Below are 24,884 nucleotides of genomic sequence, written 5' to 3' on the forward strand. Positions count from 1 at the left end.
TTTCCCCCAGCAATACCCAAAATTCTGACCGCAGGTGCTCTGATTTTTTCTGTTCCACATACAGCGCGCCTGATTAGGGAAATCTGAGCCCCCGTGTCTATAAGCATTTTACATTTTCTTCCTAAAATATTAACTACTGCCACCAAATCGCATGAATCCCCCCTACTGCCCACACGAGGTAGGATTACACTTACCAGGGGCCGGATTCGGCGGCTCTTCCGGCCCCAGCGCCGTTTAAATCTCCCGCCTGTTGGACCCCGCTGCGGCTCCTACAATCACGGGCCAGATGATCTCCCCCTCCGCAGATAAAACAGCGCCTTCTTCGGCTGCACTGCTTGGAAAGGTGACCGGGCTGCCCGCAGTTGAAACAGACGCGCTGGCTAGGGGCATGGAATACTCGGCGGGCGGGTGGTCCATCCCTTGGTCCCTCCGCCGGCCTTCTCTCAGTCTCCTGGATCCGGATGGCGTTAGCGATGGCAGCATCGAAGGTCTCAGGGGCAGTCAGTCGACACTGATGGCCAACCTCCCCAGTTAGCCCACGTAGGAACGTGTCGAGCGCCCGCTGATCCGCCTCGACACGTCGCTCCGCCACTCGTTCTGCTGGGCCCTCAGTGGAGTAGGTTCGCGCATTTATCGCCCGCACTCGGTCAGCGAATGCCTCAATGCCTTCGCCCGGTGACATGCGGAGGTTCGACAACACCTCCCGGAAAAACCGCGCGCTCTTTTTGGAGCGATACCGCGCCGTAACGAGAGCCTTAAAAACTTCGTACGAGTCTGCCTCGCGGCATTCGTCTTTACTACGAATGAAAATATTAGCGTCTCCGAGCATACGCAGCTTAGCGACTCGCAATCTATCGGCATCGGACCATCCACCGAGATCTGCGATTCCCTCCAACTTTGAAAAGAAGGCGTCGACATCCTCCTCGACTTTTCCCGAAAACTCGCCAACCGCCGTGAAATATGCGAGCTGTGGTCGAGTTTCTGTCGCGGTTGCCGCGCTGCTATTCTTCAGCCTCTTATTTTCCGTTTCGACCACGCGGAGTCGTTCGCACAGTTCGTTCATGGCCTGCTGGAGCTCCACCTCTCGTCCACCTAAACTGATTCGAGAAGACATGGTCTTATCTTCTGATATGTATCCTCCTCTGACTAAAATCCGACACTTCTGACACCAATGTAAGATTTAGGACCGTTACTGGTTCGTCAGAGGAAGTACAGGGAACAGAATTGAAAGATTTTGTGAGATAAAGACCATTCTTTTATTGATCCCCAAGTTGATGTTGCTCTCTCTACATCTCGCGCTTGACTCCCCGCTGCCAAGCTGCTTACTCTCTCAAGTCCACCTTAGGCGTCCCCACGTGATCGGCATTCACCTCTCCGATTCGTTGCCATCGCCGTGGCGTGTGAGGCTCGTAGGTCGCTGATGTTGCAGTACCTATTGGTGGGAAAGGAGCGACCGGAAACCAGAGGGATGTGCAGGTAAGGTGCAAGCAGAGGAAAAGAACGGAGAGAGCGTGGGATGCTTAGGTAGGTTCTTTCAATATGAAGAGCCAGCATCCGCTCTCCTACAAAATATTATTTATCGTGATCGTGAATGATTTCACTTCAGAAATGCCTCTATTTAAAGTTTTAATGAATCGGGATACACAAATATCTCAGCTTTAATATCCAAAACGCAATGCGCAATAACTCTGGTGAGAACGGAGTGAGTAACGGATCACAGCCTTTGGTTTACAAGACATTGTGAATGTCAAGATTTCGATAATTTTCACAGTTGAATAACTTAGTCACTCAAGGAAACGTGATTAACGCAAGACAAATAATTGAATAAGAAATACCTTTATTTGCACTTATCTTCCATATTGCATTATTCACTGCCTATTCACTCCTGCAGCTCACGGATAACATTGTACATTAAAAAGGAAATTAACGGAAAAAAGAACGTAAACAAAAATAAAAAGTTATCACCATCACAAAACACGATAATAAAATCATTTTTACCAACCTATATTATGTAAGACTTGTTTAAAAGAATTTCTACTACAATCGTGTATCGCCAACAAGATACGAACTATAGTCAACAGCACGAATCATATTTCTAATATGGCATTTAGAGCACTTGTTAACTTTGAAATTAATAACCACCACACTCTCGATGTAATATACCAAAAACAACAACTAATTTCTTACCTTACATTTCTCCGCTTTTGATTTGAATGCGCTTTGATTTAAACAGATGTTTGTTCTTGCGGAAAGAAGACGCAAAGAAATAGACACTTCAATTATTACTTTCTTAATTTCCTACCTTATATTTATCAGTTTTTCGTTTCATTTCCCTTATCTTCTTTCCCAATTTAGCTCCTCTTGTTTGCATAAACAAATATGTTGCTATGATAGTTCGTTTGTATGACTGCCGCGCCGCCATTGGAATTTGGTGGCCATTTTTTGAACTAATCCTCATACACTCAATTTTATACGAATAGACGGATAAATAATTGTAAATTTAGTGTTTTCATAATTTTTCCTGGGGTTTCAGACAATTTTAGAGGGGGTCTTCATTAGACTTTTTGCCGTATCTCGTCTCGTTCACCCCAAACATTTGTATACGTGAATGAATGAATGAATGAATGAATGAGTGGTCGTTAAGGGGCTTCATGTTATATAGATTACATTAAACACTATCAAACGGAGACTATGGCTTCCAGTCTTCCCACCACATGCATGCACACAGGTCACTCTGAGCGAGAGCACACACTCACATATGTGTAAGTATACATATATAGATCTTATGGGTATGTGTGTTTATTTTGTAGCAAATTTGAGTGTATCGTTAGCTTCGAACGTGAAGCACACAAAGTATATACTGGTTATGAGGAATGTTATGCTCTGAATTGTGGATTTCGAATTTTTCGAAAATAAATTTGATTGGTATTTCAAACATAGCTCCTTTAATTTTGTATATAAAGTTCATTTAAATAGTATTTTGTTGGGGTTTTTTTAAGGACTACAAGGTCATATGAGTTAATGTTTTTTCTAGTCCTTAATTTTGAAAGGGGAGGGATTTAAGGGTTTAAATAAGGTGGAACTCCCTTGTAAATTGCTATTTTAACTATCAATATCTCACCAAATATTTATTGTACAGAAAATTTAAGTACACCAAAATATTTAAAAGTAAAGAGGCTATAATTTATTACTCTTGCATTTTTTTCATATCTCCAGATTTTTTGGAGTTATTTTGAAAAAAAGAGCATTTTTAACGAAATTGTAGAAAATGGCTTTTCACTTTTACCTCCAATTTGTCAAAATTTAGAATTGTAAATTAAACAAACTTCTAGGATCAATTAACAATACTTAAATAAAGAGAAATTCTGAAGGGCATTGATCAATTTTGACTAGTGTGGTAATGAGGAGTTGTTTTCACTGATTTTTTCGTAGAAAAAAGTAGGGACTGATCTTATTTTTAATCATAACCCGCTCAAATTTCATGATAGAATTTTTTTTCTCATTTTAAGAAGGTTTTTTAAAATACTTTTAAACATATTGCATAAGTTCTCCTCGAAAAATACAGTTTTCCCGCTAGGTATTGAATATTTCAAATTTAGCGTATGAAAAACAAAATATAACCATGATCAAGTTATATCTCGGTCCGAATTGGTCATAAAGGAAGTATAAAATAAGATTTTTTTATTTTTTACAAGGTACAGTTTTGTAACTGACAATTTCCTAATAAAATTAATACTTTTCAAGTTATTTGCCTATAACCGATTAAAATCGTTGATTTCTTCGTTAAAAAACTGTCACTTTCAATCGCGAATAACTCGAAAAATATTAATTTTACGCAAAAAATGGAAGGAACATTTTATTCATAGAATTTATTTTTATATCAATTCCTGTGGTCAAAATATAATTAAAATTTTCCACCCCCGAGATGGGGTGGAAACCATTCCCAGGGTAAAAGCGCCCGTCGGCATGAAATAGATTTTGATTCTTGGTATATTCCTACTTATATACTGTGGCATCCCACCCCCGACTCGCCCGGATACCACAATAGAACCGGGGGGAGACGTCGCACAAAAATAAAAAATACACAAATCCGCAAAGATCCCTCCCGCATGGGACCTACGGGACAAAACTATGCCACTCACTTCTCGTAATTCAAATAAAATAAAAAAATATTCCCCTTCTGTGAAGATGATTGCGGGTGGGGGGTTCCCGATTCAAACTGATGGGTGACGTTCGGGCGCTGATGCACTCGTCCAACACGCATTTACGGGAAGGACATCAGACGGGGCGAAAGGAAGGACGAAGGATATTTTCAATGGGGTGACCCGTGGAGGAATCAGAACAAAAACACTCTCTCAAAACACTTTCAATTAAACAAAATATAATTCACACAAATAAGGTTGCATATGACAAAAAAACAAAAGGAACCCTCTTATACGCTAATGAAATATGAATTGGTGAAAGCCACTTATGAAACATCGATGATAAAAAAAAAACAACAATATAACTTGGTTTCTAGATGAAAACCAATATAGAAAATGGTGATAACAAAGTAAAGTTCGGTGGTTAACACGTAAATATGATACAAATTCAATGATTTCTTGACTGGGAAGGTAAATGATAGTCCATCCCGTCGAATGTAAATTTGGGGTGCGAACGTTAATTGTACTTGGTGACTGATTTCACTTTCACTAATGTAACGGGTGCGTTCCGTGACTGTTTGTCTTAACTTGGCTTGGCAGGAGACACAAGGGGGCTTTGGGGGGGGGGGATAGCTGCAATCTTACTTTGTCGTAGTCCGAGTCTCGACCAGGTTGGATCCAACACTCTATCGTTCCATTTACTGCACTCCTTTCTCCCTTGTTGGAGGAAGCTGCATCCGGAACGGAGATAATGCGTCCTCTTCAGCTGGTCCTTTGCTCCTTCGGACGGGGGGGGGGGGATTCTTCTTCCAGATCAATCTTTCTGAAAATATTTGGGCCCCTTGTCTCCTCCGGCCGTGCGTCGCACTGATTTTGGGCATAGGCTCCGCCCGACAGTCACTTAGGAATTCTCTGGTTCTCTTACGCGCACCACCTTTTATCATACCTCAACTAGGGGTGGGGGTAATGCACAATGAAGGGAGGGAGGAGTAATACGCCACTCACTCAGGGAAAACCCGAGCTCCCCTCCCCCCACACACACACACTCACACACAACCATACAAAAATCGGCGAAAACACATTCATCCCCTCTTACTCATCCACGCCTTCCTCCACGGGCCATGGTCTGGGGGTGGGGTTTTGGGAAAGGTCGTGGAACGAGCGGGTAAACTGGTAGGGAAGAAAATGCGCCGAGTAGAAATGCACTGTAATGGGGCTTGAACCATTACAATACTTACTGTGAAAATATCAAGAAAATCGATTCAGTTTGAAAAAATTACAAGCCAAAATGCTTCATTTCCTGGACTATTAATTGGATGCAGAAAGTAACATGGATAAAGGGCATCCTTGTCTCAAAGACTTCCCTACTGGGATCCATTCTGTACTCCTGTTTATACTAATTTTTTCTGAAACATATGAGTCATTATACAGAGTGTGTATTGTTTCGATTATGTTCATTTGGAATCCCATTTTTCCCATTATTAAGTTGAGAAAAGTCATGTTAACTTACAATTAGATATGGCTCGATTGAGTCAGAAAATTGCGGAAGTAGCTGTTAATGAGTAAAATTTCTCTTTTTCCTGGTGTATTGATTTTCACAGTCACTGTATATTTATTTGTATTTTGGGAAATCACTGTAGCTTTTACGCTGGGATTCGTTATTAAGGTACGTTTTCCAAGGAGCGACTATAGCGATGATCGCCGGGCGATGATCGCTGAGCGATGATCGCGACAGCCTGCATACGTTGCTCTACAATGTAACCATTTTCCAACACGCGACTATTGCGGGAGTCGCTTACTTTGATCGCTGGGCGATTATGGTATCCTGCCCAGAGAGGGGTAGGAATCGCAGTCGCCAGCGATTATTTGCCGGTGAATGAAGTGATATCATGGCGTGCAGCACCACAAAATTGAATTTTTCATCGGAAGAAGACGAAAAGTTGACTGAAAAGGTGAGAGACCATCCAGCACTGTATGATTTGCACCATCCACTATACCGGGACATACGTGTGAAAGACAATATTTGGAAAGAGATCGCAGAATATGTAAGAAGACCAGGTGAGTTCATCACAATCTAAAATTTCCTTGAGTTTGTATCTGCTATTTCTTGAACAGATCTAGTTCGTTAACCATTTTCAGATCATCTTTTCGATTTGTTAGATAATGACTATTCTTTCACCAGATTGCAGAATTTTTTAATTGTTATATTATGCCATTTAACATTTTTTGGATGCTATAATTACGATTGATTCCAGTTGATAATGACCACCAAGTGTAGTTATGAAAGAGACTAATGAAGTTCCTTTGCTGCAACTCAGTAAACATATTTGATAACTATTAGCTTAATCCCGTCTCCTGGATGAGATTCTAAGAATTCCCATAGATATACTCCTAATAAGTTACGGACTCTTTTAGTCTATGACCTTGGATTCTTAGCTGCACGGCAAAAAGGGAAAATTTTCTTCGACTGTAGATGTGTAACTGCGCCGGGTTTCTTCTAGCACGAGTGTGGATATAAGCTGTCATTAAATACCTACTACGTAATTCCTAATCGGCAATTGGCTTCACTAATATAATACAATATTTAATTAATTGCTAACTTGGGACTGGTGGATAATAACTTCAGTGGTAAGGGCTTTGTTTCATATCAAGGCAAAGTTTCCAAAGGGTAATTTTGCATAATTTCAGCACCGCTTTCAGTAGGAATCCGATAGCTCCGTGGGCAACACTTTACTTGCATTTCGATGGCATATTATAAATGAGTAATTTGATGATTTGGTAATTCTTTATTCATAATAATACATTCATAATATTTTTTCTCTCCATATGAATAATAGACAATAAGCATTTTGAATTTTTACGAGCAATACATCCACAAATTACAAAATTTCTCTTGCGACCTCAAGTGATTTCATTTTACCTGTATCTAATGCCTTGGCTGACATATTTTAAATGGATCGAAGTAATTTCTCCGAGTGCTTTATGTATGCTTTAAATTTATCAATAATACTACTTAAATCATTTAAAAATAACATTAAAAAATTGGAGGGCATTAATTTTTGTCCGTTCTGTTCACATGATGGTTTTGCCATCCTTCACTGCCCTCTCCAATAAAGTAGTCTGCAAAAGAATCTCTCACAGAAAAACCTTCTTGATTTGCAAAACCTCCAGTGCCAGCCAAACTAATTAGATTTTGACAAGGCAAATCTTTTGCCGGTTCAAAATCACAGTTGGTTTTTCCATGTGATGAAATGAAGTCATCTCTTAGCAGGTTGTGTAAGCAGCAAGAAACGATGATGGCGTCATCAACTCGTGAAGGTAGTAAATGAATGGGAGTGTAAAAAATCCTGAAGGTTTGGGACAACAATCCAAAAGCGTTTTCGGAAACTCGACGAGCACGGCTAAGCCTGTAATTGAAAATAGCTTTTCGCTCGTTAGCTGCTGCATCAGTTCTTGGGTAGGGTCTCATCATATTTGTATGTAATCTGAAGGCTTCATCACCAACTAACACACATGGAAGTACCTTATCAGAATTAGGTAGTTTACGCGGCAAAGGAAGCAGGGACCCAGTAGCAATTTTTTTCCCAATGTCTGACCTATCAAAAATTCCGCTATCACCTTCCTTTCCGTAGGAGCCAACATCAATGTACATGAACTTATAGTTGGCGTCAACCAAAGCCAGCAGAACGATGGAAAAATAGCCCTTATAATTGAAGAAAAGGGAACCAGTCTTACTAGGACAGACAATCCGAATGTGCTTTCCATCTATAGCACCCGCACAATTTGGAAAATTCCATCTTTGGTAGAACTGTTCTGTTTTACTTAATACTTCTTCAGGCGATAACGGTGGCAAATACAATGGCATTAGGTTTCTCTCAGGACGCTCAATGTAGAAGCAACAATCTTGCTTATTTCACCGGCAGATATTCGGAATTGAAACCGTAGAGAATGATAAGACTCTCCAGTCGCCAAAAACCTGCGAAAAGTAGAGTATAATTATACTTTTGTTTTTCAACAATCTTTATTCAATACTTGATAAAATGTTTTCCTTCTTTCAGTGACAGATTGTAAAAAACGATGGAAAAACATTAAAGACACTTATGACAGGAGAAAAAGAGCAAGGTCACCGACAGGCTCAGCGGCTGCTCCCGATATGAAAAGAAAAAAGTGGCAGCTAAAAGAAAAGTTATCTTTCTTACAATCAACGGAGGCCCCCAGAAAGACCATATCCAATGAAAAGGATACGGCTGATGTAGAAATCACATCCGAGAGGGAAGTAAGTGAACCCCAACCTGAATGTGAGCAGATCGAAGGAATATGCGTAAGTGGGGAATCTGGTTCCTCGGTGAACTCGGCAGACAGAGTGAATGTTGGTGGAGCCAATAAAGTGAAAAAAAGTGCTAAGGATAACTTTTTAATGCACCTAAAAGAAAGGGACCATGAACGCAAAACTATCATAGAAAGTTTATTAGCGGAAGAAGAGGATGAAGTGGACTTATTTTTTAAAAGTATTGCTAAAACAGTTAAGAAACTTAGTCCAGATTTCATTACCCAAATAAAATTACAAACTTTAACGCTTGTTTCTAATTTTGAGACCGAAATGAGAAGGCAAGTGGAGCGTCAGCTTCCCAGTCCTTCCTTGTCCACTACCTTTTCCACTCCCTCACCAGCAACTAGTGGATTAACTCCACTTAGTGGGAAATCTCTACCAGCTTCACCAAGTGATTATGGTAGGCATGACATTTATGAAGGAGCGGGTGTGAATTCTTACAGTTTTTAAGGTAGTTGCACTGATTTTAATAACCACTTTATGTATCCAAATCATTTTAGAATAAAGAGATTTCTTGTCAACAACTCCAAAATGTAACATGAATTAATTTCCGTCTTACCTCAAAAGTAAGTGCAAGCTTTTCATCAGGTCTGATTGGATAGGGATGTCTGTTGCAATTTATCTTCCTTATGTCATCCTCTATTAAGCTTAAAATAAAATTAAACTGGGAGGGGTTCAGACGGAAAAATTCGCAAAACTTCTCACTGTCTCCTCGCAAATGGTTTTCGATCAGCATATGTGAGTATCCCTCTTCACTCCTTGTTTTATATATCTGATGCTCAGACTTTCTCTTGGAAATAATGATTTTCTCTGCAATGTCGTCGTCGTCTTCTTCCTCACTCAGTAAAAACGCTAGAATACGCCTCTTTTTATTACTCATGCTCTCACGCACTTGCACAGGTAAAGAGTTTGGAGACTACTGGGTTCTCGCTTCAGAAGAAAATCGCAGTCGCTTTTAAGAAAACACCAAGGCGGCCGCTAACCAGCGATCATCGCCCGGCGATCATCGCTACAGTCGCTCCTTGGAAAACGTACCTTTACTGTGCACGCCCATAGTTGTTTTTCGTTCGGTGTTTTTAGCACTACGCCCGTGGAAAAGGGAACGTTGCCGTTGACGTAGTAGGGTTCTTGGATCATAAGCACGTCGATTTTTAGTTCGGAGCACAGATTTTCCAGGTTGGCTAGTGCTGCGTGGCTCCGCCCAGCGTTGACCTGACCTATTTTAAGATTATGGGGGTGTACCGCCATACCCCAGGCTTTGGCACTCCTGTTCCCTAGCCTTGAGGAAGAAGGTGTAATCCCTATCTCCAGAACGGTGCTCACATTGCTGGAAATGAGAGGGCCGACTCGGCCGCGAAAGGAGCCCTCAAGGACGTCGTTGTTGCCTCTGTGCTGGTACTATACGAGGATTTGAAGGCTACCATGAAAAAGATAGCCATAGAAAAGTGGAAAGAGACCTGGCGCTCTCTGACCGGGAATAAACTACGCGCAATCAAGCCGGTAATCTCAGCGTGGCCCACGTCTGTCAGGAGGAATCGCAGGGAGGAGGTCGCAATCACGCGATTGAGAATTGGGCACTGCGCTCTCACCCACTCGTACCTCTTCACTGAAGAGAGAATTCAACCCCTTAGTGATGAATGCGACTCTCCCATTACTGTGAGACATCTCCTGACAGAGTGTGAAAAATACCGTGCTGTGCGCCATCGGCTGAACATCGGAGGAGACCTAGGGCACATCCTAGGAGACGACCCTGATAGTGTCAGCAAAGCCATAAAGTTTTTAATAGATACCGGGCTAATTAAAAGTGTTTAAATTCCAACATTTTTATCATCTGACTACCCCTTTTATTTCAAAATTTTTATGAATGTTTAAATGCGTTTTTAACGCATCTTTTAAAATTTTGATTTTATAGATTGTCAGTGGTGCAAATGACCTTAGTTGTCGAGGCACCCTAAAAACAAAATACTACTACTACTCACAGGGTTTATCTGCAGATGAGCAGTGAAAACACTTCGGTTTCTCCGATTTTTTATTGCAACCTTCTAATGTGTGTTTTCCTGCACAGTGGTCACAGATTTATTCAGTTTTCCGGCAGGCAGACGTCTTGTGGCCGTAGGCCTGGAACTTGTAGCATCGCAGCACTGATATGTAATCTTTTATCTTGCAACAGTTCCACTCCAAATACAGTTTTTCCTTCTCTTTTTAGGGGTATTTACCTCAGTCCTTCGCTTCCATTTTCTCGCCCCTTTTTTTTATCTTTTAGGGTTTTCACTGTTCGGTGTAGGGGCAGGGACTTGCAGAAGACCCTCTCCTTGTCCGCGTCCTCCATCGTTCTTTCGGTGTTCGATGCCATACTAAACTGTAGTAAAAAGAACTCGGTGCACGGTGCAAATGCTTCTTTCCAATTGGTTGAAAAATATTTTCCCGACGAAATTAGTCATCTTCGTGAGTGCGAAAGGATCTCAGTACTTGTGCTGCAGAAGCGAAGAACCAGGGTTCATTTTCCCTAGATCGTGAAATATCAGCGTTGAGGCTAAACTACCTCTACTGGTAGAGAAGGATATCTCGTAACGATAAAAAGGTACGTCTTCCTTGTAAAATACCTCATTGACTCTCTGTATTATCCAGGGAATGTTATTGTAATTTCGATTACCTTGTCAAGTTATTTAGACTGCTGCCTATTAGGATGAGAAAAAAGGAGCGCATGAAAGGAACCCGCAAAGAAATGTATGACGTTATTGTTAGTGGAAGTGGAAATTCGTTGAATTCAAAGCGTAAATTGGCCCTTCAATGTCTTAATCACAAGTTAAACTTGGGTAAAGACGTGAAAAAAAGGAAATTTTGAATAACGTCGTGAAAAAATACTTTTTAAGCAGGCATTTTCAGAAATTGGTAGAATGCAAGAGAACCAGCGACAGGTTTAATATAAAATTTCGATGTTGGTTAGAGAAGGATATACCGTTCCCATCAGCCTTGCTTAAATCTCTTCTTATGACTCCTTGCTCAGGTTGGTACCTGCATTGTTAAACGTATTCGAATTGATATAACCCATTATTCCCCAGACTGTATTCAGGGCTTTTAACTTCGGCTGTTTCGAATTTTCCGATTTATTTTGGCCTAATTAAGATGAATTTTTGGAAGAAAAAATATTTTCATCATATCATAGGATTGTCATAATGCTGCGTTACGCTACGCTGGGAAAACTCCGGTAAATAAATACAAAAAAGTAATTTTTAAAACTTAAGTTTCATCTTTTATCTTCATTTGTACACTCGAAATCTTCGCCGGGAGTTATCAGTGTTCCTTTGGAGGAAATGCCCTATTCTGCCTTGACGGACATGCTGGGGTATGTCATTTTTCATAGGGTGTCTCGTATGTGCGAATAGATTTTTATGCCAAACGCCATCAGTCATAAATATACAATTATGTGAATGAAAATGTTGGTGAAAATGACAGAGTTAGAACTAGACATACTTAAAAAAAGTCAGTAAATCGAAGAAAAAATTATTCAGAAGTAGAAACTTGTTCTGAGAATTAGGATTCAATAATGTTGCGTTAACGCAACGCTGGGGATTAATGGGTTAACCACACGAGAAAAATGTTGCGCTTGGCGTAAATGGGAGATCTTTTCCGAAGGCTCCTCCTTACTCTGGATCCTCTTATATCAAAAGATATGTAAGTGGAAATGTCAAAAAAATGTTTCGAAGGATATACGAAACTTATTTTTACTTTAGGAGCCAACTTCAATGAGGTCAGTGACGGCTGGGAATCTGGATAAAACTGGTAGAAGGATGGTATTCTCTAGGTTTTCATATGTTTTACACTTTAATGTCAATTTATTATGGTTCATAAATAATTTTATGTGGTATGTTTTCGATTGCATTTTTTCAAAATATAAATTGTTTGCTAGATGATTTCTTATGTATGTTTTCTCAGAAATAATGTTGACATAAAGTTCAACTGCTAATTGACTATGTCGTTAATATTGTGTAAAATTATTTTATGCATTTCATATGAACTTTTTTATTTAAATAATTAAATTTAATGATAAACTTCTTACTTTTTACTGCTAACTATTATTTACAATGAAGTGCTCTTATCTCTACTGATGCTGTCCGAATAGTCGATTTTTGGATTTTTTCAATCTCTTCGAATTTGTTTAAAAAAACTCCCATGGTCAATTTTTCGGCAAGTGTCATTAGATTCCCGTTATATAGCCCAAACAAAAATAGTTAATAGAAATATTTCATCGAGCTACTTAAAACAATATGGAAGAAATGGCCGACGCACCCTATAAAAGAAACACTACTACTACTTGATGGAAGATATTATTTTTGGCCAGGTTTTTCGATTTCAGCAGCTCACTGTGGGACGGTTGTGGTGAAAAATGACATTTGCTGTCGACGCACCAAAAAAAAAAAAAACGTTTGAAGCTATGGAATTGTGCTGCTCTTTATTTACTAATGGAATATTATTACTGTGTGTTTTTCCTTTTTTAAGATGCAAAATGACCTTTGCTGTCGACGCACCCATAAAAAAACATGTGTTTGGAGTTGTGGATTTATGCTGCCCTTGCGATGGTAGATGAGTGAACAGGCCTTAATAACCAAGTTGGTCTTTTTTTATTTATTGAATTTATTTACTATGAGTTTTTTTTCCTTTTTCAAGGTGCAAAGTTACCTCTGCCGTCGACGCGGTACATTAAATCCTTACTCCTACCTATTACCACTATTTTTCTATCAATGAATCATCAGGGAAGGTTGTCCACCACTGTCCGTCTTATGAGTGTTGCGCGCTCATCCACTTGCCCACCTTCGCCCTCCCTCCCCCCCACCGCCTGTCTACGGGAGGGGTCGTTGGGGGGGAGGCTCGTCTTCCACCGTGAGCCGTCAGCGGATTCATTGAGCGCCCGATCGCCGTGCTAAGCGGTCGAAGACTACTGAGTCACCTTCCCCAGGCGAAAGTGGAGAGATTGGAGTGCACGAGAAATTTCCTCGTCTGCAGATGCGTGATTTCGTGGGAGAGTAAATATCGGCCTGACCCGGAAGAGAGGAACCATCTTTCCTCCTGACCTCTGACGTCTTCCCTCGCCGCTGGACGCGAGTTCGAACCTTGAAAGAATGAAGAGATAACGCGTGGGGATACAACTCTCTCGTTTGTTGACACGCTGTTGGGCGAAGGAGGGAGGCATCAGACGCCCTTATTTTCGTCAACCTGCTTCCGAGGTGAGAGAATCGCCCGGCCATATTGATAACAGTGTGAGAAGTAGTCATCTCATCCTGACGTGAATGCCGGACAAGAATTCAGCACAGCACGAACTCCCAATCATCTGATCGACATTGCAAGTAGTGGCTGGTAGTCATACAGGACGCCACTGTAAAAATATATATTGAAGTATATCGTGTGTTGTGAATTCATCCTTCTTTACCCGTACATACTCCTCTAAGTTTGGAATAAAAGTCGTTTCAATAGCTAAGGCGCGTTAATAATCCTGTGACGGTGGCCCATTCGGAAGAAGTACTTTTAAAAAAACTTAGGTGACGTAATTTGTAGTGGAGTTATCTCCGTAGTGTTGGTGTACGGCTGACCTTTCCCGTGTTTGTGAGGACGTTTCTGTGGTGAGAACTGGCAAGTGGATACATATATTTTGAGTGACACATTTTATTGCTAGCCGGATAACAGGATGACGATCTGTGACGAGAAGGAGCCGCTTCTAGGGCCCGCCAGGGGCCCAGTCCACGACCAAACCGCGGCCTCCGGCTTCCACGGCATCGGTTACGTAAGTACTCATTCTCTTCCTCTGAATCTTTACCTATCTTTGCGCTACCTCGGTGTGAAGCGTTTCTGCAGACCGATAAATATCTGTACCACGATAACAAATGCTTTTCTTTCACTTTATTGCATTTAACTTTTTTATCATAATCCAGGGAACCGACGATCTTTCCGGAAATTAACTTGCATAGTTCATTCTAGTGTTGAAGATGTGTGGTTGCGTAATAGGTGGTGTTGCGTTGCTAATCGATGAGCTCCCTTACCCAGAATGTACGAATTTTACATACCCTTAACTTATACTGAAGTGGGCTCTATCCCGACTTACCCAACCAAACAACCTTCAGGATGGAGCTCTGAGATTTTAAGTAAAATCATGAATCCGAGCTTACGTTTTTTCCGTTATTCGGCAGACTTGTATGCAGTTTTTTCGCCTGAAAAAGCGACTCGAAAAAGAAAAAATGGTTTAGGTCCATTTTCCTCTCGTAAAAAAAGAATCCATTGCATTTGAATTTCTGATTTCGAGCGAAGTGAGTTAATGAATAATCGCTATAACTGATTATTTCAGGCGTAACTGTGTGAAACTTTACCATTATGTAAAAAGAAGGAATGAACTTTGCTATGTTCACTAATGTTTCACTTTTTTATATCTGAAAAAGCACGACTCGTGTTTCATAACCTGACGATGTTAAATCGAAACTTGAAGATTGTACTTGGTGGAAGGGATCAGTATTATCAATATAAAAGGCACCACTTTGTTACTTCCGCAATATATGTCAAATATATATTGTGGAAGTTACAAAGTGTCTTTTATTGATAACCTGACAAAATAGCTATTTTATGAACGAATAATGATTGAATAATTTTTCGTACTTTTTCAAATGAGTGAACCTTACAAATTTTATTCTTTTATAGTTCAAAATATGAATCGGGTTTGGTACTTTTCATTGATTTTTGTGTGAAAAGTATAGAAATATTTCGTTATGCAATCTGAAATTTTTATTTTAACCCCTTCCTCTTCGATTTATTTTTGTGAATATCGTGCTCTTATCGTCTATTTATTTTTCTGTGGTTCTTTTTGTATGGAATGGTAGGTAATGAAATGATATTTTTTTGTGAATTGTAATTATCGTAGAACAGTGAAATAAAAATTTATTTTAATTTCATATTGTTCACCAACTTCCCGTAATAACATCGAGAATACAGCTACACCTACTCGAATAAAATAATTTTACTCCTTTCAATGCATCATATTTCACGAAATGTTAGTTCTTTACATAGACTGTTGATGTTGTAACATTGTCAAAATTTCAAAATACGAGCGTGATGCGCCCGCTCCCAGCGGGCTTCCCCCGCTCTTTTCAATGCAGGTCCACAGAAGGATAGGCGCGTTTCTAATTTTAAAATGTAGAAAAAAAAGGCAGGGTCTTATGTACAAAGTTAATTGGAATGTTCATGTGCAATTTGAGGTCAGAGGACCTCTTTAAACACAACATTGGAAGTAATTACGCTATCCTATGTTCATACTTGTTTAGCGTTTTCCTTAATATTTACAAAAATATTTTGAAAAGATCTTACCCTAGAGAATGCTACATAAAGTTGGCCATGAGAGAATACAGGGTCAGGCATGAATAAGCCAGCTCTTTGCAAAGTCTGACCCTGAGCCTTGTTAATAGTCATCGCATAGGAAACCTTGATGGGAAATTGTCTGCGAGTCAAATTAAAAGGGATGGTGGGATCCGACGGCGTTAACTGTATTCTTGGGATGAGGACAATCTTGCCGGAATCGATTTTTTTAAATCGATTATTTTTTTTACCAATTTTAGGACACAATAGCAATATTTATGAAGTAAGATATGCTGTCGCATGTTCTCTGATAAATTCTGTTCATTTTGGTACCTCATTTGTAGAGTTTGGTTGCGTATAGGTTGAGAAAAAGGTATCTATACAGTGGAAATAATATAGAGGATTTACGCTGTTCCCCTAGATATTGCTAAAATCATGAGAATCTGATGACGAGCTTGACTCGTCACGTCAGCGTAAGGGGTTAAAGGCAGCATTGCATACTGTTTTGGTAGGAAATTGATCGGCAAATCACTGCTGTTACTTCACAAGCTGAGGTAGTGTGCCCCGTGCTTCGTCCATCTCCCATTACGGTGTCTCCATGCCTCCCAAGGTCGTCTTCGCCACCGCGGCCGACTGTGGTGTTGCGATGGCGCGATCGAGACTCAAAGCCGATGTGCCCCCGCGGTGGTGCAGCCCAGCCGACACGGTGGGAACGGGCGGGAAAAAATAACGACGATTGTAAAGGGATACACGCGGTGTGGATTGCTTTCGTTTGCTCATTGTTTTTATTCTTCTCCCTCTCGGGGCAGTCTCAGTGTGGGAGGCTGTGGTCTAAATCAAAGAGCGCGCAACAGTTTCTGCGTCCGATCTTGAGAGGTGTCGTCTTAGAACGTTTGCGTGTCCTTGCCTCTTGACCCTACGTCGTTCAAGCTGTCCCTTGATAACGTGCAAAAAGTTGACTAGCTCGTATTTGATAGTGAGAGATATCAAATCTGACGTACGTATGTATCATGTACTGTAAATTCAATAAATTTAACTCCAGTGTCATGCATTAACATTCATTGATCCTCATTCGGAGGAATTCCTCGTTATCCAGATGAATAAATACTGAGCACTGGAGTTAGTACACCGAGTTATTTCAAATGAATTACTTAGTAAAATCCTAAGATTCAATGCGATGGAGTGGAATTTTTCCATGTTGAAATAAACGCTTCCAATTTTCCTCGATTATAAAATGTATTCCGACCTAGTTTTCGATGTTACTACATCATCTTCAAGGTACAAATCGTGTGTAGTGCTTTCAGTTCATTCAGAATGTACGACACACCATTTGGACCTTGAAGATGATTTAGCAACATCGAAAACAAGTTCGAAATAAATTTTATAATCGTCGAAAATTGCAAGTGTTTTTATTTCATTAAGAATCATTCAATGTTTTTTATGAATTCCCGATGGGTCCCCAATGGTATTGCTGTGATTACTGCGGAGTATAATTGCCCGAAATGAATGCGCTATTGATTCTGATAGTGGTCGTAATTATATTCATTTTAATACTCGTACGCTTTCGTCAGAGTATTCAAGTAACTATTTCATTCATTCCACATCCTAAATATTCATCCAGTTAATAATTAAATAATTATTGTCGTTTGTGCTTCAATGTACCCATCTGACAATTTGGATCATAAAATGACAAGTGATAAATATATTTTTTCCCTCATTCTTTTCGTCTCCCCGATGTATTCAACAGTCAGCTAGAGTTAGTGTTAAACGTGCGTGGCCAAAATTATTAGAAATGCGTTAGATTTTGATAACGTGCTAGTAATGTAATGACCAAACGAAAGAACTAAAATAAACATGCTTAATAACAATCCACTCATTCAATTCTTGGCAAATAATACTCGTAATCCTTCACACGTAGGAGGATAATATTTTAATAAATCATGATAACCACTTGTTTGTTGAAACCCGTACAAAGTCCTTCGAAGTTGATTTAATCACCTTCATAATTTGGTTATGTTAGTTGTGCTAAAACTCGACTAGCATCGTATTTGATAGTGAGAGATATCAAATCTGACCTACGTATGTATCATGTACTGTAAATTCAATAACTTGAACTCCAGTGTCACGCATTAACAATGGTTTTTCATTATATACCCTTGAGGTGGAGTAGGGTATTATGTAACCCCATATACAATGTTCTTCATTTCCAGAACAAGCGAAGAATAATTATATTAATTTGATAAAGGTATTATGGAAGGCATTAGCGTAGTAATCCTTTCCTCATGAAGAACCGACCTAGAAACTAATCCGTCACAATATATATCTCACTCACTCCTGGGCTTTTTATCTCTTAATATGTCTTCATCCCATATTCATGACAAGCACACTATAATCCACCATTGGTCGCACTTTCGCAGACTTCCTGGACAAGTTTTCTTGGATATTAAACTATTACTTATACCAATGCTTTATAAGTAATAGTATAATATTCAAGAAAACGTACAATGGAATACCACAAAGTTAATATTTAGTTAGTGAATTTTACTTTCTGGATAGCTCGTTGATGTTTGGAGGAGAGAAAGGAGAGACCCAGGGTGTTGTGAATATGTGGAGAAATATATATTTTAACTGTAAACCTGACGTAAGGGCTACGAAACTCGTCACATTGGAACTTGGCATTATCAGTGATTCCTGGTTCCCACCACCGTGCGTCAGTGTTCAACTCATAGGTAGTGCTGTTATACAACGCACTCATGACGTGATGGTCTTTTAAGCATTTTAAGTAGTTTTTTATGACGGGAAAAATGATTTTTCAATTGATCTTTCGGGTCGTAAATTGAAGACAGGAGTACCTTAGCGATTGATTGTTAGGTTACGTAAAACTCTGCCGTTATCGTTACGCTTTTTTGCATAAATGACCTTCATGTACATGCACGCATTTCCAATTGAAAATGCTGGGATTAGCCACGTGCGAGCCTCTCAAGAGATTTGATTGCACTTGTTTGTTGAAACTATGATGCGATTTGGATGCGAGAATTTATTGCTAACGGGACAATTGAAGCGCGTACATTCTTTTATTTGATGTATGTATTCGATATATTGCCCAGTATTGCTTTAATATTTATAATTATTTTTCGTGATGGAGCGCGATGGAGAATAATTGAAATGAACCTCAAATTAACCTTCATAATCGGTGCCTTTAAAGTGCCATCATCGGTTTGACTTTTGCTTAGGGGTTGACAGAGTGATCTCCAGATAAGGGAATGTATCAGGAATGCGACTCATCGGCAATAGGGGACTTTCCTTCATCAAAGAAAACGAAAGGCATTTATTGCGATTCGTTACCCACCATTAGTGTATTCATAATATACAGATTATTTGGTTTTAGAAATACCGGTTTAGACGAATGGCAATGGTCAATTTTATCCTCATTTGAAAAAGGCCGGATTGGCGCCCATGCGATGCCACTCCACGTGACGTCACAGGGACCTATTTTCTAAACGAGTAGATAGGAGTTTTACATCGTCTGAGATTACCAATGCATGTGTGAGGCACAGATCTCAGGGAAACATGTCTTAATAATCACTTATTAAAACTGGCTAAGGTCGGAAAGTTTTCTTCGTTTGATAAGGTATCAATAATCCTTAATTAAGCCAAGCGCTACCAGCTAGCAGGGTACTCCGCTACCTGCTAGCATCCTGCGTCGTATCAGCGCTCAAAGCCTCGCCCCAAGGTCACCTCACTTGCGGCAGCGGGAACCAGAACGACGTCACTCGGAGTTTTCCTAGCATTCATACTTAGTCGTCGCGTTTTCGCGCGCTTGAAATTTTTCACTTTTCATTTAATCGCGAAAAATAGATATCGTCATTTAAAAATCTAAAAGCGTGAAATAGGTACTCCAGGAGTAATAATCTTTCGATTTAGGCAATAAGAAATAATAGGAAACCACCCTATTATTCTAGAGTATCTGCCAAAACGTTTTCGCAGTTGAAAGTTAAAAGGTATGAGGTATTCTTGTTGTTTCCCATTTTTATGTGCGACGAAACCTATCTTTCGCTAAACGTTATAGTGCAAGAATATCGACCGATTACCGCCTCGTTAGGTTACGATGCGTAATTTATATTTGGCTAATTTTATCATATGAACGCATGATCGTAATAAAATGCGTGTCTGGTTGAGGGAGACATGCTCAGACCATCCAATTTTTTTTATTACATCCGCATAATACCATGCAAGTTAACCAAAGAATAGTTTTGAAAGTAGGGGTAGGATTTTATTACATGTTTCTTTACTCTCAAAAGTTTTGTTTAACCTCAAAAAAAGATTCTGAAACATGTTTTACGCGCGTGTTATGCGAGGTATCAACTGTATATCAAATACTCAAAAAAAGCCGTGGTATGCTTAAATATAACTGTCCAAGAATATTCCATGCATCGTAGCTTCTCAAGGTGTACTCGAAGGTGAGGTCTTTTGAAGTATAAGTTTATTTACTACCATCCCTCATTGCTTACTGCCATTCACTTCCCGTTGCAATTCTTATTTAGCAATTGCGACGAATGCTCTTTCACTGTTGTACGACCTAAAAAAATCGTGATGCATTGATATCTGGAGAGTCACCTGTCATACATACGGTAATCAAATTATTTTATGATGTGAACGTTCACATTCTTTCTAAATTGAAGCTAATCGTTAGTGATCCCCGTTCACTTAATGCAGAGTGTAGCAGAGTTTCCATCTGCCCGGTATCAATTTTAAATTTCTTTGGCATTTTAAACTCTTCTTAGTGTAGAAAATGATATATTTTTTTTGTAAGTCCACAAGCAAATTTAATTGCATATTTTGTTTTCGATATTGCCGTCTGAGACGGCAATCTTTTGTATAGAATTGGGGCATACTAGACATTCACGTATATTGGGATTCCTATGCGATGCACCGTTAAAGGTCAGAGTTTTCTCTGCGGCTGAATGAGGTTGAAAAATCTCAGAGCGCACAGAACTCCCGGAGAAACTGTCGCTTAAGGTGGGTAATTAGGTTGATGCAAACGGCGCTAGGCGAAGCCTGCGTATTCCAGCTCTGCTACCTACTGGATATAACGGGTGAGCGCTCATCATGTAATATAGATTGTTTCTGAGTATTTAATTTCGAACTTAATTCTAGGTATAGCTCAGTGTTTTTATAATTGTTCTGTTAAATTTAACTTATGACTGACCCCTGGTATTTCATTCTTGCACTGTTTTAGGTTCATTTCAATAGTAATCATAAAATATTTTTGTAATGAACTCTAATTATTGCGCATTTTAATAAAATGATTCTTGCTAAGTATACTTAGACCGTTTCGTCCTTGAATTTTTTAAACTTTCTTCATTCAAATCCCACAAAAGTTTTCGAATCCGTGATCAAATGATACAAAATGTTTTCGCTTAATTCCTCCGATTTTGTTTTCAAGGAAGTTATTCTTATGACGTAACTACTTTTCTGCGTGTCGTTAACGATTTTAACCATTTTATCTCTGCTGCTGCAATTCTGTTTCTAATGTATTCAGCTTCTCTGTGAATGGAGATGCACATCTTAGAGGAAAGAAGTATCCGATTGGTGATAAGCCCAACTAGTTTCATCCTTTATGTGCCGCATGTAAAGAGCTGAATGGTCGCCTGGGCTTGAATACATCTTGGGTGACAATCACTTTTTAAAAACTGCGCTTTTTAGTGAAATATAGTCTGAGGAAACATAACCATAGATACGCTAGTATTGGTTGTTCCTGCTGTATTGCATTGTATAGTGAAAAGACCTTTGACCCTTTGCATTTTTTAATTCATAGTCTGGTCCAAATTAATTAGTAAGAAAAAGAAGTGATTACAGGAATGATTGACCTTGTAAATGTTCTAATTTTGTTGTTTAAAGTAAAAATCCACTGGTTGTAATAATATGTATGCTCAGCCAACGAGGCTATTCTTTGAAATTGTTCAATGAGTGATATCTCTTGAAACGTGTGAGAACAGTACGTTTGCCTCGATGTTGGACCGCAAAGTATTAAGAATAACATAGTCTATAGTGTAGTAATCTGGGTTAGACTGGGTAATCTGGGATGTAAAAAATCGTGGAGCATACAGTGTAACTGTATCTGTTATTATGTTTCCTATTACACAGTCCCACCAAATTTCGCCATCCACCCTTTAGTTGATAGTCTGTGAATTGTTTTCCAGTACAATTTTTTATATATTACAATGGTGTTATTATACAAATCTGTTATTATGTTTCCTGTTACACATCCCACCAAATTTCGCCATCCACCCTTTAGTTGATGGTCTGAGGATCGTTTTCCTTTACAAAATCTTTTTAATATTACAATGCACTTATATATTTACGAGTTATGATAAGTCAATGGAACGTGTGGTGCTAATGACCCTAGTTGTCGACGCACCCTAATACTACAACCGATTATTGCGCGAACATTCCGGAAACTGGAGAGGCTTCTAAAAATATGGGGATAAAATGAATGTTTAAATTTTTCGCTGCGATATATTTTTTACGATGTATTTTTTTCGCTGTCTTCCTTTTCTCAAATTTAACTCTCCATAATTTACTACATGTATCGTATACATTTCTCGCCTTAATATTTGGTCAATAAAATAAATGTATTTTTATTGAAATAGGAATTTTGCAATTATGGACCTTATTTTTTTCACCTAAACGAAAGGAAGTTCCTTTTTTATCAAATGGAACGCACGCATGTGCTCAATTTTTTACGTGTGTACAAATTTAGATTTTTACTCACCTTTTTCTCCTCGCATCATTTCCGTGTGCGTGCCTGGTTTTAAGATGCGTAGCGTGGGCCGTGTTTATGTCTCGTGTGTAAGGTCTGAAAAGTCTTTGGTCTTAATTCCAAGGACAGTGCCGACTTCATTTGGAATTCAAGGTATTTGAGTAAAGTAAGAATGTAGGGGAGTTGCCGGTTGGAGTGAGAGACAAATCATCCCTCCATTTACGTAACGGCTCCCGAGCTGACACTAACCCGCTCTCACAAACAGGCGTTTTCTCTCGCTCGTCTCATCGGAAAATGTGCAAATTACAGCGGGGAGAACGAAGCCCTGGAATGACTAAATTCCTTCTGTATGTCTCCATTCTTTCGATATATCCACCTTACCTACCTTTCACATATTTTTACTGGGATGACTAATTTACGAGTTAAAAATTTCTTCGAACGGCATATTTAACATTATTTTACTGTACGAAATTAATTTTAATTATTAATTAAGGCCATTCATTATTTACTTTATTACTTAATTTAATTTTTTAATTTGCTTAGTTATATACTTAATTAATTTTAATTATTAATTAAAGCCATTAATTTTCATCAGTTCTGGACCTGAAAGGCAGGTCCAGACGTTGAATGTCTTCGATCGACATGTTGCCGCATTTGAATCGCGAATATCACTCGTGAACTTGAGTTTTTTTAGGCTTATTAGCCGTAGACAACGTATTAACCGTGTCCGACACAATGTTTCCGAGTAGAGAACAAAATTTCAACGCTGCACGCTTTTCTCGAATATCGGCCACTTCAAAAATCGAAGGGGTCAAAAAAATGTCTTCGAATGTAAACTGTCACATTGGCTCGCTGCAACCGTCTAAAGCTACGCCGTTTCGCAAACTGACTCGGAAAGGATGAAATGACATCCATATAGTGGTAGAAGCCCAAAATATAAGAGTGACGCGCGCAGTGATATCCGTCCGGTTATTTTTGGGTCCCCCCCGCGTATGTGACGTGATTTTGGCAGTTTTTGGACCCCTCCTCTCCCATTGGTGAGATATCGTGAGATTTGGCTCGACCCCCTCGCTCTAATCTCACGTAAGATTTTTCAAAATGCGTATTTTCAGTGTGAATACGTTAATCTATGCTTCATTGGGTTGGATTTATTAAAAAACAATTGGTTTAACTGTTTTCATTTAAGATAAGTAAGGACCAGTGGCGTCATGGTACCACAACGCGCTGGAACGCCGTTCCGGCTCCGGCTCAAAAGACATAATAGTCAAAAACATTTTTATCAATTTTGTTGCCTCAGTATTTATAATCTGAACCTTTTTAAAGCAAACAACAATTTTTGTGATAAAATTTAAATGACAACTTGTTATTAAAAAAACAGAGTAATATTTCACATCTAAAAAAAGTTAAGGAAAGTGCGATCCGGCACTTCCAATTTTTCCATGGCGTCTCTGGTTAAGACTAGTATTTAAGATTACTAACATCGCAATTTTACACTGTTTCTTGCGTGGAAAAATATTACGTAATACTTGCCAGGACTCCCCATCTTCCCCACGATAGATTGGGTGAAAATTGGTCTGACCAACTACTCCCATAACACCTTAAGTAATTGATGGATGCCCACAAATGTGGGAAACTCAATATCCCGATTTCTGAGCTATGATCCAATTGTTTCTGTGTCTTAAGTTACGATATTTCAATGAAGATGGCTCTTCAGTTGACATAAGATTTTGGTTGAAGTTTTCGTCAATTATTTCTCGATACTTTTATTTTTTTATTTCACACGCCACCGAAAACAGCACTGTTCGGCCATTACATTGGGGTTGATAACATTTAACTATCAACCGTTCACAAACATCCATGCTATGAACAAGGGTAACTTACCCAGGTGGGGCTCGAACCCGCGACCTTTGGTTTGGCAGGCGACATGCGTGCTATGTGTAATTTCTTCTCATATATCTCTTTTATATGGAGAATGTCTTGTGTGAAGGCAGTCATATGTAATTCCTGTTGGCCTCTCTTCTGTAAAACTTCGGAGGCGTGAGAATTCCGTTGTGTCCTCATTGGCCATATAATGTTAGGAAAAATGGAGAAAGAAATCGTGGAATGATAAATTCGTTCAATATCGGACACTTCCAGTGATTTGCCCACCTTTTACGAAATGATACATCGATATTTGAAGCTACCTATCACAACTTGTCTTGCAAAAGATGCTCCAAAATTTTTACAATTGATTTTTCAATCATGATTTAACTCAATTTGAACTGATTTCAGTATTTAACTGTACTGAATGACGTTTTTTTATATCCTGTGGGAA

The 24,884-nt window shown here is 39.3% G+C and overlaps 2 protein-coding genes across 2 annotated transcripts in view; both read left to right on the forward strand.

Moving 5' to 3' along the window:
• Positions 1-5,830: 5,830 nt before the first annotated feature.
• On the forward strand, positions 5,831-8,922 carry LOC124159629. Its single transcript, XM_046535549.1, has 2 exons — positions 5,831-6,200; positions 8,201-8,922. The coding sequence occupies exons 1-2, from the start codon at positions 6,032-6,034 to the stop codon at positions 8,920-8,922; spliced, it is 891 nt and encodes a 296-aa protein (XP_046391505.1). The 5' UTR covers positions 5,831-6,031.
• Positions 8,923-13,386: 4,464 nt separating this feature from the next.
• LOC124158578 (protein white) overlaps positions 13,387-24,884 on the forward strand; it is a 181,033-nt gene continuing 169,535 nt past the window's right edge. Inside the window, exon 1 of the mRNA XM_046533738.1 lies at positions 13,387-14,251. Coding sequence (XP_046389694.1) covers positions 14,156-14,251 — 96 coding nt within the window. The 5' untranslated portion in view covers positions 13,387-14,155. The remainder of the gene's footprint in view (positions 14,252-24,884) is intronic.

This window comes from Ischnura elegans, chromosome 5 (assembly GCF_921293095.1).
Source record: "Ischnura elegans chromosome 5, ioIscEleg1.1, whole genome shotgun sequence".
Classification (NCBI taxonomy): Eukaryota; Metazoa; Arthropoda; class Insecta; order Odonata; family Coenagrionidae; genus Ischnura; species Ischnura elegans.